This window comes from Microtus pennsylvanicus, chromosome 1 (assembly GCF_037038515.1).
Source record: "Microtus pennsylvanicus isolate mMicPen1 chromosome 1, mMicPen1.hap1, whole genome shotgun sequence".
NCBI classification, from domain to species: Eukaryota; Metazoa; Chordata; class Mammalia; order Rodentia; family Cricetidae; genus Microtus; species Microtus pennsylvanicus.
This window is the reverse complement of record NC_134579.1, coordinates 66,357,742-66,371,544: the sequence shown is the minus strand read 5'-3', so window position 1 is coordinate 66,371,544 and position 13,803 is coordinate 66,357,742. Positions and strand designations below refer to the sequence as shown.

The following is a 13,803-nucleotide window of genomic DNA, read 5'->3' as shown; positions in this document are numbered from 1 at the left end:
ACAGGATAAGGTAGTCAACTCAACAACAGCCAGGAACCCTGTTCACCCCATCCTTCCTTCAGCTATGATCACTGAGGGTGCTGTAGACTACAACTGTCTCCGTGGCCACACCCTAAGGCTTGAGGAAAGCACCAACTAGAGATGTGCTTTTGATCTCTCAAGGTGTAACACTGTCCTGGCTTATGGTGACGGTGAAAGTATTCAGTTTTCCTTCGGTAAATAGAGGCATATGAGGGACCATTTGGACCTGACTTAGCTTCAGAAAGACTGTGCCATAGAAATGTCTGAGAAGTCAACTTTTCTTCACACTCTCTGAAGCCAAACTGCAGATATCACGTCATAAAAGCGACTCCGAAGTGTTAGTGTGCAGTGACTGGTAATGGAACAGAAAGTTCATAATAAGAACCCGTGGTAACTATCAACTGGTTGGGAAGAAGTCCTATTAGAAAGGAGCACACGAACACGGGAGAAGATGGAAAATTGGTAAACTGTGATGGCTTAAAAGGTAAAATAGCATGAGCTTGTTGAAGACAGAGAAAATCGAGATAATACTAAGTTCATCTGCTATCCAGCATAAGGCCTAATCCTCTGCCGTATGTGGTTATGAGGAATATAAAGAACTTTATTCATCTTAGAGTTCTCCATAGATAGAAGGATGGACGGATGGACGGATGGACGGATGGACGGATGGATGGATGGATGGATGGATAGACAGAACAATAGGTGACAAGTAAAGAAATAAATGAGTTAAGAACACACCAGTCACTGCCCTCCAGGACATTTCAAGATTTCGGAACCTAGGAGCATCTATACAAGTGGCCCTCATACTAGTCAAACTGTCGACTTATGAAAGCAGAAAAGTGTTTTCTTGAATAAGAGACAAGCTATTAACTGACACAGGGTTGGTGAAAGAGGATGGGCCAGCATGGAAGAAAGGAATTCTAATTCCCTTCCATGAGCAATTCCCAGGAGCTTTTAAGAAAGGGGATGGGAGGATTTCAGGCTTTGGGGAGCCCACTGTTCCAGCTGCTACTGACCTGGTCTCCGCCTCACTGGCCTCTTGCGGCCGCTGCAGAAGCGCACTTTGCTGAACACCCCGAGGACATGCCTCTCACACAGGGAGCGTCCGTCTTTGCTGGGGCTGGAGCGGCGCTTGGAGGCTGACACCCGGTCGCTGTTGGACTCCCTCGCCTGCCGCTTCTGCCGGATCAAGGAGCTGGCTATCGCTGCAGCCATAGCTGCTCAGCGCGGGCCCCCGGACCCCGGGCTCCAGAGAGCCCTCGGGTTCCTGCTCTGCTGGGATGAGGGAAGGACCTCGAGGGCCTGGAGGGATGGGGCAGGCGCAGGGAGGCAGTGCTAATATTTGAGGAGGTTGCAGTATCGAAAACCTGGAGCCCACAAGGTTAGTCAGAGTCTGGGCAGTGGCAACAAAACGTATGAAAATCCAGATGTAAACTTCCCCAACCGCTGGCGGAGGGGGCGGGGCGGTCCCAGGCCTTCTTGCGAAGTAGACGTTTGTACCCCAAACTTGCACCCTCAAGGCGATCCACGTCCAAAGGGCAGTGAGGAGTTTGGTCACACTGCGTTCAGGGTACCAAGTGGAGAATGGGAAAAGATGTCCAAAATAACAAGCCGTGCCCCGGTTGGAGAGGCGCAAACGTTGTAAGGTGTCCAAAGTATTCCTACACATACATACATAGAAAACCCGTTTACAAGGCAGAGTCTGGACCGAGGCGAGAAGCGTGCCCCTGGCTTTAAAAAAACAATAAAGAAAAGAACATACTAAAAAGTGAATAAAACGTTCCTTTAGAAAATGAGCCACCAACCGCGACAGAGAAGAGAGGAAGGCAGCAATTCAACTCCCTGTGGCCCGCGGTTCTGGCGATTAGGAGGTCCGTCCCGGCTGGGTGAGGTCTACGGAAGGCATCGCACGGGCTGCGGTTCTCCAGGGGCCGGCCGGCCTCCCCACTTCTGGAATTCCAAGAGGGAGGCGAGAAGTGGGAGCGGTTAGCTAGACTCGGGGTTGGGGCGCGGGGCGGGGGCAGCTGTTTCCAGCTGCGGTGAGTGCGCCTCTCCTCCAGCAGCACTGCAAAGAAAGCGGGAGACGAGGGAGGGGGAGGACTAGCAGGAGGGAGGGAGATCCTCGAGGGCCAAGCACCCTGGGGATCAGCGGGGTCCCGAGAGCGGGAGCTCTTGCTCTCTCTGCCTGCGTTCCGGCACGAGACGGGCACAGTTGGTGATTATTTAGGGAATCCTAAATCTGGAATGACTCAGTAGTTTACAGAAGCCCCTCCAAAGGCAGAGCTGCCGAAGGTGTCCTCCTCAGCTCGGCACCCACACGCCTTTCACCGGAGCTCCCCGCCACCGTGCGCCCGGGCCGCCGCACCGAGCCGGTCTCTGCACAGACTGCGAGCGAGCCGGGCAGCAAGGGACGGGCGCCCTGGTGGGCTCGGGATCAGGTCATCGCCACGCCGCCCGGACCCCAGGCTCGGACGCCCCAGCTGTCGGCTGCTCCCGGCCGCAGCTCAGATAGGGGTTACCCGGCCGATGCTGGGCCGCTCGTTCGGTCCCGCGCTGCCCATCCCGGCCGTGGAAGGAAGTGACCGCGCGCTGCGAGCCCCCGCGCGTCCGCTCGGGTGGGGCGGGGGCTGGTTGAGGGCGACGTCGGCTCGCGGCGGCTGCGGCTCCGGGTCGCAGCTGCCCACCATGGTCTGGCGCCCGGGCGCACGCAGGGTCCCTAGGCCACCCTGGGCGACGGCGGGAGGCGGCCGCGCACGCCACCTGGGCTCCCCCGGCCAGGCGCGGATTCAGGGGCCAGGGAAGGGAGGCAGGTGAAGACGGCCACCAACTCGCCCAACTTGCTGCGCCGAGGACGGCTGGGAGCCGCGGGAGCGCGGGGCGCCCCCCGCCGCCTTCCCTGGACCGGGAGGGGGCGCTCAGGGCGGAGTCCCATTCATTGGCAGAGGTTCCTGGGCGCCGCCGCGGGCTATCTCCGTCCGAGCGCTAGCTCCGCAGGAAACTCCCGGCAGAGGCGACAGCCGCCGAGACGGCGGGTGGGACTAGGAGCCTGAGTTGCCCAGGCTCCTGGAGAGCAGGAAAGCCTCCTAGTGGGACTGAGTTGGGGGCTGGGCTGGCGGAGAACTGGAAAGCGTGGCGCTTAGGTCCTGCTCCCTTTCCTCGCGCCCTCTGCTCCCAGACTCTATCCTCCCCCCCACCACCGTTCTCCCCCCTCTCTGTCTTCTGTCTCTCCCCTTTTCTCCTCTCTACGCAATCCTACGTGATTGAGGTTTGGATGAGAAATTCTCAGAGGCTGAGTGAGGGAACTGCAGCTTGGGTCTGCTGTGTCCGGTCCCTCCCCCTCAAAGAGAAAAACAACATCCACCAGCTCCTTGAAGGACCCTGGATGGCCAAAGACAGGATGGTGCAAGGAGCAGGAAGATGCAATCTGTCCTCTCTCTAATGACCAAAAATATATAGCATTTTTCAGGAAGGAAGGAAGTGAACACTGGAGAAAGTAGCAATGACCTCCTGCTCACCTATGTTGCCCCCACCACCCCGGGAGCGCGCACCCCCGCCACATTTTGGAACAGCAAACTGTTTCCACCTCTTTGGAACCCAGATTTCTTGTTTCTGTCGGGAAAGCTACAAAGCAGATTCAGTGCCTAGAAAGGTCTCAGTATGAGCAACCTGCCTCGAGGGTGAATAAAGGTGGGATGCTAGATTGATGTGAACAAGGGCAGTGAACAACAGCACTGGAGGGCACGCTTGTCTACAGAAATGCTTGCCCTGCTCCTGGTAGGGAGCATCAAAGGAAACACAGCATTGGAGATTCTGGAAACTTGTGTTCACCCTTGGTTCAGGCTGTGGTCTGTCTGGGAGAGCCCCTTGGTCATGTTTGCATTTTCTCTCCAACCGGTCTTCAAATAGCACCACTCTGTCCTCATTCAGAGGGTGATCTGCAAATGGAGACTGGAAGTTTTCTCAAGAGGTTGGGGGAAAATACCAGCCCTGCACCCTGCTGAAAATGGACCCAAACTCAGAGGGACCCAGGGGTTGTCTAAATATGAGCACAAATCTGCTGGACTACCCGAGATTCACTTGGGCCATGAGAAGGGCTGAGGTGTGAATCTGACAACCCAACCAGGTGTCTGGCCTTCCTGACTACTGGGTGGGCAAAGCAAAGACTGGTGTGACAGTTGAGAGGAGTATTAAGGAGGGACGGTATGGGAGGAGGGGAGAGCATGAAACCATTGCAGCTGCCCCAGTTTGGCTGGCTGGGGATGATAGATTCATTCCTGGAATTTGAACAACAGCAATCAAGATAGGTGAAAAAGATGTGCACTCCAAAGTACATCTGACAAGACAGAAGGGATTGCTTGAAATCAACTGGCAACACAGCCAATTAGGAAAATGTTCAATGTCCACAAATAAAATTATTATTTTCTTTCCTTGGCTACAGGAAGGCTTGCCTCATTTTTTTTCAGCAAGGCAGGCACAGATAGTACTGGCTGGCTTTGGGGAGGACCCTGTCTTTGGCAAATCAACACCCCAACAGCAAAAGGTCATCTAAGGGGAATCTCAAGAGTGAACAAGAAGGCAGAGACTATAAGGAAGAACTAAGGAAATCAGCTCAACTTGGTCCCTTTCATTCTCACAATGAAGATAATCTTCCCCATCTACCTCACAGAACAGAATGTGCATGTGTAAGCATTTTGACAACAGGGAAACACCAACTGAATGACAGAGTTGATGGTGGTGTTTTGAATGCCTCTGATTCACCTGAGATGTTTGCTATAAAGATGCAAATTCCTAAGGAGAGGCTCTGAGAATATGAAACAGAAATCTCTATGATTGGAACATATACTTTGGAATTCTTAAAAGCTTCTCCATGTCTCAAAATATAACTGTGTACCGTATACATGCAATACATACAGATAATATTAGAAGAATACAGCAAGATTCTCAAAATTAGTTACATTCCTCCCAAACTGCAGTCCTCCGCCCCTCTTTTTCTTCAAGTAGGACTAAAAAAAGACATGTCTTCTCAAATCTTTACTCTTTAATAGGCTGTGGAAATACACCTAGAAGCAAAGAAAAGTTGTAGAGGAAGAAAGGAGGAATCAGCTCCTGCTAGTTGAAGTCCTCCCGTCTTGACATGTTGTTATTATAGGATGTAAAGACTAAATATCTTTTCAACGTCAGGTCTCTGAGAGATACATTAGCCCTGTCTTGGATCTCTATTAAAAAGAATGGGGTGTTTGGGTGTCAATGAATGACAAAGACATGGCATTCCCTTGCACTTCTGCTACTGTTGATGCATTTTTTAAAATCTATTCTGTCCTTAAATGTTTCGTCAGCACTACCATCTGCTTCACTTCCCCAGTGGAGAAAAATAGATACACAGAAATCTGAAAAACCTAGGTCCTGAGTTCATGAAGGTTGAACTCAGAAGAAATATGTAAATGAGGTTTTTATGAATCAATTCAAGGCTTCTATATCTGTTTCACTGAATTACAACCCTTGCCCAATGCTTTTCTGGGTATGTTCAATAACTCTGCCTTTACCGATGAGAAGATACATCAACCTGCTGATGGTTGAGATATCTCAGAGCTATACAAATCCCAATTTTTCTGCTATCTTTCCTAGGATAAATGAAGAATGTCCCTTTCTAGTTTTAAAGACATCATGAGTAGGAAAAGTTTTAGTTTGGAGAAAGTTGCCAAATACACATCAGAAGAATTCTTACATAGTTGTATTTATATCTCTTACCTCCAGTCAAACAAAATATAGACAGTATTAGTCATCTCCATATTTTAAAATTAAAAAAAAAAAACATAGAGAGATTTAATTGTCTTTGGCTTGCTCACAGACCAAATCTTCCAACTCCCAAATCAAAGTAGGATTACCTCACACATCCATTTTAAACATGGTATTGAGTACACCTGGTATTCAAGATGCGGTGTCAGTAACCCAAGGGAATTACATACGCTTCTACAATTCCCTTGCCACCAACAAACTTGAAGTCTATGCTTTAATGTAAAGTGTACATTGAACTTTTCTTTCTTTCTTTTTTTTTTCCATTTCGGTTTTTCAAGTCAGGGTTTCTTTATGTAGCCCTGGGTGTCCTAGAACTCGTCTCTGTAGACCAGGTTGGCCTTGAACTCAGAGACGTGCCTGCCTCTGCCTCCTGAGTGCTGGTTTATCATCTCTTTACAGTAAGCTACTGGATCAGCTCTCTGTGCGACAGCTGCAGCACTGGTGAATGAGATCCACCCTCACAGCTCTAAGCAAGGTCACGGAATACCAAAGATGGTGACAGTGATGTGCAGTGTAAGAAAGAGAATGCTGTCCTTTACCTATCCGTCTGATCAAGTCCCTGCTCTAACATGCAGACCTTGCAGAACACTGATTCTGAGAGTCACACACATCATCACTCACTCCGGTGCATAAGGTATTTAATGGAGACCGGAAAGCTACATGAAGTGGGTGATTAAACTTGCAATGACAGGCATAATGCTCATCAGTAAAATACTGTCATTGTCCTTGTCTGCTGGAAGCACAAGAAGGCCCACCTCTCTACGTCCACCATCCTTCTGGGAGATTAATCCTTTAACTCAAAGTTCAGGAACATAGGCAAGCTGGTCTTGACCACAGCAGGCTTGCAAGGTAGGCAAACTTGTCTCCAACCGTCTGTCTTGAACGGTCCCAGTACTTGAAGCAGCTTCACCCTCTCAGAGGGTCAATTAAAGAAGGCTGGCTGAAGCAATGTAAACAAGTACTGTCTAATCATTTGTGAATTTCTTTCTGTAGCAAGTTCATTCTTGTTTTGTTATTTTTTTATTCAACAGTTCAACAATGGAATCACCCTGTGTATATGCATGTCTATTCTGGACATCTTTCAAGACAGGAAAGGAGAGGCCTGATTTCTATTTATGACAGACAAAGACGAATGTCTTTGCTGCTTAAAAAGAGAAATGTTCAAGTTTTGAATTACATCCGTTTTGATGAGAAATATTAGGTCTAAGTGTCTTGAATACCTCTAAGCGCATCACAGAGATGCGACAGTCCTCTAAGGTGGGCTTATCATAATGAAGAAACCAGACACAGAGAGGTCAAGTTGCTTAACTTAGGACACACAGATTAGTGTCTGAAAAGTTTGTAGAATACAACATTTTCAGTGGTTCTCTTTTATTATGATTTTGATATTGTATGCCAACAAAAATAGAATGTCATCATTAACAAGTATAAACATGCAATGAATTTCACATTTAAGAATATAATTGCCACTTCTGTTACCCCCATCTATCCTTTTTTTTTTTTTTTGAGACAGGGTTTCTCTGTGTAGCCCTGGTTGTCCTAGAATTCACTTTGTAGACCAGGCTGGCCTTGAACTAAGAGATCGACCTGGTTCTACCTCTCGAGTGTTGGAATTAAAGGTGTGCGCCTCAATACTTGGCTACCCTTGTTATTTAATGTTGAACACTAATCTTTCATGTGTTTTCTCACCAAGACTAAAGAAACTTCTAACTAAAGTTCCCAGCTACTGTTATTTTCTGTTGAACACTATTCTTCCAGACGTTTTCTCACTACAACTCAAAAAAACTTGCAGCTAAAGTGAAGGGGTTAATTATAACCTGATTTCATAAATGAACACTTAGTGGAATGGCTTCCCAATGTCACACAATGAAAATCTAGGAGTTACACTCAGGCCTCCTAGCCTTGATGGCTACACTGTACTAATTGTAACCACACAGAGGGGAACAATGGAAATTCCAAGCATCTTTGCAAGCACAGGTCTCTACCATAGTTTTAAAAATCACTTTCGAGAGATTGCTGTTTGGTGGGCAGAGTGGGCACAAGCGTCCTACATTCTGTCCTGTTCGGGTGTGACCCCCTCTGAGTTGGAAAGCTAAAGTGATGGTTTGTTTTATTTTATTTTATTTATTTTTATATTTTCCCCAGTCTTGGCTAGGAGAGTATCCTTTGGAGTTTCCATTGCCTTCGTTGCTGTTCTTAAATACTGCACACTGCTCTGTCACATCCACACACATAACTGTCTCCCTTCCCAGGTGGACTGAGGTGTCACAATACCACCGCTGGCGCGAGCCAGTCCCTCTACACAGGGTGTGAGCCACAAGGATGGGGTTCTGTCAGTTTTGATATTCCCAGTGTCTGAAATGCATAGAAAACATTCATCAAACACTCAGATGATGGGATTAATTCATGCACCCAATAGCTTTGTGGTTGTGGCTCAGTGTAGGAGTCATGCTGAGTATGTTTGAGATCTTAGGTTCACTCTCTAGTGCTAATATGAAACTCATCCTACCACTCATGTATCCTTTAAAGCCAAATAGATACATACGTCTCCTAAAGAGAAGTGGGGGCACATTCATTTTTTGTAACAAAAAAGAAAATCAAGGTAACCTCCATATTCCCAAGTGGACATTTTGTTTCATCAGAATACTTTAAAAATTATCTGCCTTGAATAACCTATCTTAAAATCTAGTAGCCTGAAAAGGTATCTAGAGTCGGATTTCTGCTCTAACTAACAATCCTTCATATCTAGATTTATCTTTTCAATTCTTTCCGTGTGTCTCTCTCTGAAACATGCACACACATACACTGATGTACATGTCTACACCCATGTTCATAGTAAAACTGGAATAAATTAATAAGAGAGGGGAGCAAATATGTCAGAACAATGATGAACCAGTATCTGAAGTCTCGGAATGCAACTAAAGTGACTTTAAAATGTTTTGATAATTTTAATATTTATACTGACACCCATCATCTCGGAGCTGCTCCTCCACGGGCCATTTCTAGTTGCTCTCATTTCTAATTTTAGTTTCCAAATTTCCAGGGAATGTATCTAGTTGAAATAGCACATAACTAACACTTAAAATATACTACAAAAATCACAATAAAATCATGGTTTGGTCCTTTACGTTGCACACAGCACTGGGCTGTGAAAATGTACCAACAGTTCAGAAAAAATTTGTCAAGGGATCCAATGACAATTTGCATCCATATGATGCATTTGGATTTTACAGTCAGTGAAGACGTGGGACTTATTTACAAGTAAGCTAGCCAATTGCCTGCCACTTGGTTGAGTATGCTAACCACTGTGGCACTAGAGAAATGTATTCCTTTCTCCACTTTTTGGCAGTCCCATCTCCTTCTTTAAAAAGGGTAGAACAAGGAAGCAGAACTAGCTTTTAAAAGAGACTTAATCAGAAACTTTGATGATTTGCTAAGACAAGAGTTAAAAATCGGCTTCAGGATAAATTGAATCTAGTGCAAAAATAAAACCATAAAGGAAACCATCTTAAATGTGCTCTCTAGATATGATTAAATGTAGAATTTGGGGGCAAGAATTGAATTAACAGTTTTGTCACTATAAACCCCTTGTAGAGTATTTTGAGTATTATAGCTACTTGCAAGTGTATTGACTAAATGTGGCTTTAAATATTAATGTACAAGATGAAGAGGGGTAGTTAAATTTTATCCTGAAGAAAACACATGGAAAAGCTTTTTATCAGTAGCAGTAGTACCACCTTTATCCCCTGATAGCATTACTTAATCTGTGGTTATCCTACACAGAAGTACACTGCTGATGAAAGTGGGGTTCCTCATACTTTCCATTTTCTAAGAATGTCGTTTGAATAAACCCTAGATAAACCCCACCATTCTAGAGAAATAAATGGTTGATACCCACATAAATAAGAAGTTAGTTTCAGAAATCAGATAACAAGGAGGTCTGTGTTTATGAAGACATACCAAAAGCTCAAGGAAGACGGGGCGGCATGAGCCCTTGTAACTGGATTTTGAGATTGTCCCACGTTCAAGATTATCTATCAAGGGCTGAGTCGTCTTCTATACAGAAACAGACAGAAACTGTGAAAAAAAATTCCCTTGTGACTCCTGAGATTTGATAGCTTCAAGTTATATGGTTGTTTTCAAAATACTCTGTGCTCAGCCTTCAGGAAGTCTTATAGTAACATTACTGCTCAGCCTTCAGGAAGTCTTATAGTAACATTGCTGCTCAGCTCCCTTTCATGTTGCCAATAAAAAAAATGTCAATGATAATACTTAGGATAGGCTCCCCATCACACTTGATATCATGGAAGTTGATCCTTGCTGGGAAATACTCCACAATTACAGTTTAGGAGGAGAAAAAAACAAAACAAAACAAAAACACTTGATCTCAGCATTACTGTATTATCTTCAGGAGTCTTTATATAATTTCAGAGAAGATTTATGTTTACTAATTTGAAGCATGCAAAACCACAAAAACATAGCAAATACAGGAAGGGTGCTTCCCATACTGACCATATTCCTTTGCAAGGAGACAGAAATTTCGTCTTAGAAAACTACAGTATAGTCCTTGACATAGGCCTAGGGATCAGAAGGCTCAATTAACCTCCCTACATCAGCTCACTTGCCTATAAGATGACTAATGGAAAAAAATTGCCGGTCCTTATAATTGAAGCCCCACAATAAGAGTCTTGGAGTCGAGGGCGATAGTTAATTTGGGATTCTAAAGGACAAGGAACATGTATACTCTAAGGTACCCTACTAGAGATAGTGGCAGTGGTGACAGAAATAATGAGATATTTTGTTCTCTTTGGAGATAGAATAGACAGGATAAAGCTGTTCCCACTGTAAGAGGAAAGGGGTGGCAAACAAAGATTTTTGTTTGAAATTTTAATTGTAAAATTTTTAATGAGAGTTATACATATATGTACATAATCAAAGTCACTGATGACCAATTCCACAATAATTCATATCCAAAGAAAAATTGTTTTATAGTTAAGAAAAGTCAGCAGAAAGTTGATTATAATTGGACTCATTCCTAGTTTTAGCAGAATTTTCACTCAGGCGCTGTCTAAATAGAAGCTTGGATAACTTTTCCCTCTCTATAAAGTCCATTTTTTTAAACCCAAAGTGAGACTATCCAGATGGTTGCTTAATTCTTCCTCTCCAAAATCCTAGGACCACTGACCTGAAATGCTTACCGGTACCACTTCCCTTAAGCAAAACAACTTGGGGTGGATTCCTTTGTATTTACCCAAGCACTTCCAGGATAGCAAATTAAATTGTTCTTGTCTTTGAGCTGGACAGTTATTACTAATGACCAAACAAATGGGTGAGGGAAAAGATTTGATATAGCTCGTCAAGGGAAGGACCACGATGGAAGGACACAGATCTGAGACCTCCACCCTTTCTTGTCTCTTTGTGCCCGCCCCCAAAGTGTTCTGGAACTGCTGGTGTCAACCATGATGGTTATAGCTTATGGCACTTTTTGTCCCTATATGAAAATGAAAAGATGTAGCTAGGAAAACCTCATGTAAAGAACCTCAACAAAGACATTGGGAGAACACATTGTCCTGTTACAGACTCATGTTCATCTTAGGTGAACCTTAGTGCTAATAATTCCTATGAGTTTCTAATCTTAACTGATCCCTGTAATGCTACAGAATCTCTCACTTCCCTTCTCTCAAAATTGGGGACAAGACATCCTGCTTCTGAAGTACAATCAAGCCCTCAGTGTGTGTCATACTGATTTTCTTCTTTGTCAGAGAGCCCCCAGTTACATAATCATTGTAATTGAGTGTTTAAGGCTTTGCTAATCATTTCTCCTAAAGTCGAGAAAATGTATGTGAGTTGTTGTTTTTTTAAAATTGTACTGCCAGTATCCTTAAAATGCCAACCTGTGATTTTTCTTTCAGAGTGTTCAATCCCATGGAGCTACTGTGTAAGCATGAGCCTAGAGGAGCAGCTCAGGAGTAACGCATTGAGCCCTGAGAGCTGGCTTTTCGAAGCATAGAGGCTATTTGCCTATTAAGAATGCCTGGGCAAATGACAAACTTTCTGCTACTTGGGATCATTCAGGCAGCAAACAGAAGAGATTTTTTTTTCATGACAGTGATTCATGTAGAACGACCAAACGTAAGAACTGGGATAGAAAGACCCGTTAGAATCATCTGGGCCAATGCTTTCATTTCCAAGAGGATGAAACTGATGTCTGAGAAAGACACGGCATACTTCCGGTGGCATAGATCCTGATGGCAAGCAGAAATATAGCCCAACTCCCTTGTTCTGCAAGTAGCGATCCCGTGATGTAAGGTTAATTTATCAGTTAGTGGTCACATCTTTGGCTTTGTCGTATAAAGGCTAGCAAAACTTAATATGTCTAACACATCACCGTTTAGAATGAAAGGGATTTTTTTCATTCAATGTCCACAACCACACAGTAAGATACAGTGTGACCCTTTAAAATGCCAAATTTTTAGATGCAAAAAAAGAGGCTTAAAGGGCAGGAGAAGTACCGGGAAGTCACACATTTAGTAGATGGTAGTATACGTATTCTACCTTTGATCATCCCAATGTAATTTCATTTCTTTCCTTTGAAACTTTTCCTCCCTCTGATCCTTTGAAGTTTAGATGACCAAATTAATTATTAAATCTTTGTAAACAGCTAAAAATGCTTTTCTTAAAATGTCTCCAATTGGTGTGCAGCCTTTACAAACTAAGTATTTTACTGGTTTATTAGTAGTAGACACAAGGGTCAGGATTCTCTTTATAGCTGTGGAAATATCATTGAATTACAGAATTCTTTGCACTTCTCTTGAGATGCTCCTCTCAGCCCCAAGCAGTGCTGTTTGCCAAACATCTGGTCCTGCCACCAGGAACACAAGGGTCCTGAGATGCAATACAGTACCCTCGTCTCAGGATTTTCTTTACCAGGTACTCCAAGACAGAAACCATCTTTAATGCGTGCCTTCAACGCTGGAGCATCTGATAATTGCATTAAAAATTCCCTTAATTAATTCACCCCTTGGCCATCTTTAGCTTCAAATAGTCAATTAAACAAAACCAGCAATTCGTTCTGGGAATATTCATTAGGTTGTAAGTTATCCTTAGAAGCAACTAGGGGAAAACGGGAAGGAATGAGTTCGCCTGTGTTGACTGTATACCATCTGACTCTTAAATTGAGAAGGTAAGCTATGTTTGTTCTCTACACATCTCACTTCCTATATTTATAGCCTGCTAAATTATTTGTTGACAATTAAACATATGCAATGAAATTCAATAATAGACCCTATTTCTTTTATTCCATCACCAATCTCCTTTCCTTGACATTTAAAAATTGTGTCTTCAACACCAGTATGGCTCAACACCACCAAAGGGGCAGTAGTGACGCACAGTTATCAACGGCTCTCTGAGTGGACGTAAGGCTTGCTCGACAAGTAGGAAACCATGCCTGGTGCTGGAAAACTAGCCAACTACCCAGAGCTAGTGAAGTCATGAATCCTGGCGGTGAATCTACAACCACCACTTTACTAAGCCATCATCAGTCATCACTGTACTCTAAATATCTGTCCTTATACCCACAGATACCTGAGGTCCTCACCGCAGTCAAGGAAACTTCTCTTTGCAAGAGGCATAGACCATTACAGAAAAACCATACCAATCAGGAAGTAGAGTTGTGGAACCCAGTGACCGTGGATACAGCGACAGCACAGCTCCTGCACCTAAGGCTCAGGAATCATTTCTGAAGAGGGCAGTAAGCTTGTAAGAACCAGAGGATCAGGGAGTTTGCCGTGAGCTTGTGTTTCCTAAAAATTTCAGAAGCTGCACCCATGAAATATCATCAACACGGCTGTCCAAACATGATCTGAACAAGGACGACACCAATAGACATGCTCACAAGGAAGCAGGGAGCTCCAGGGAGATCAAGGGACTTCAAACTTAGAAAAAAAAAACCTACAGGTAACCAGGGAATGCTCAGAGCAAGATAAG

General features: G+C 44.5%; 1 protein-coding gene across 3 annotated transcripts in view; it reads right to left on the bottom strand.

Moving 5' to 3' along the window:
- Positions 1-13,803, bottom strand: part of Fgf12 (fibroblast growth factor 12) — a 536,407-nt gene that overhangs the window by 258,393 nt on the left and 264,211 nt on the right. The window contains exon 1 of one of the 3 annotated variants that reach the window (XM_075967614.1): positions 1,038-2,638. The exons of the other annotated variants lie outside the window; for them this stretch is intronic. Within the exon in view, the coding sequence (XP_075823729.1) occupies positions 1,038-1,236 (199 nt within the window). The 5' untranslated portion in view covers positions 1,237-2,638. Of the gene's footprint in view, positions 1-1,037; positions 2,639-13,803 lie in introns of those variants that run through there. 3 annotated transcript variants of the gene reach the window in all.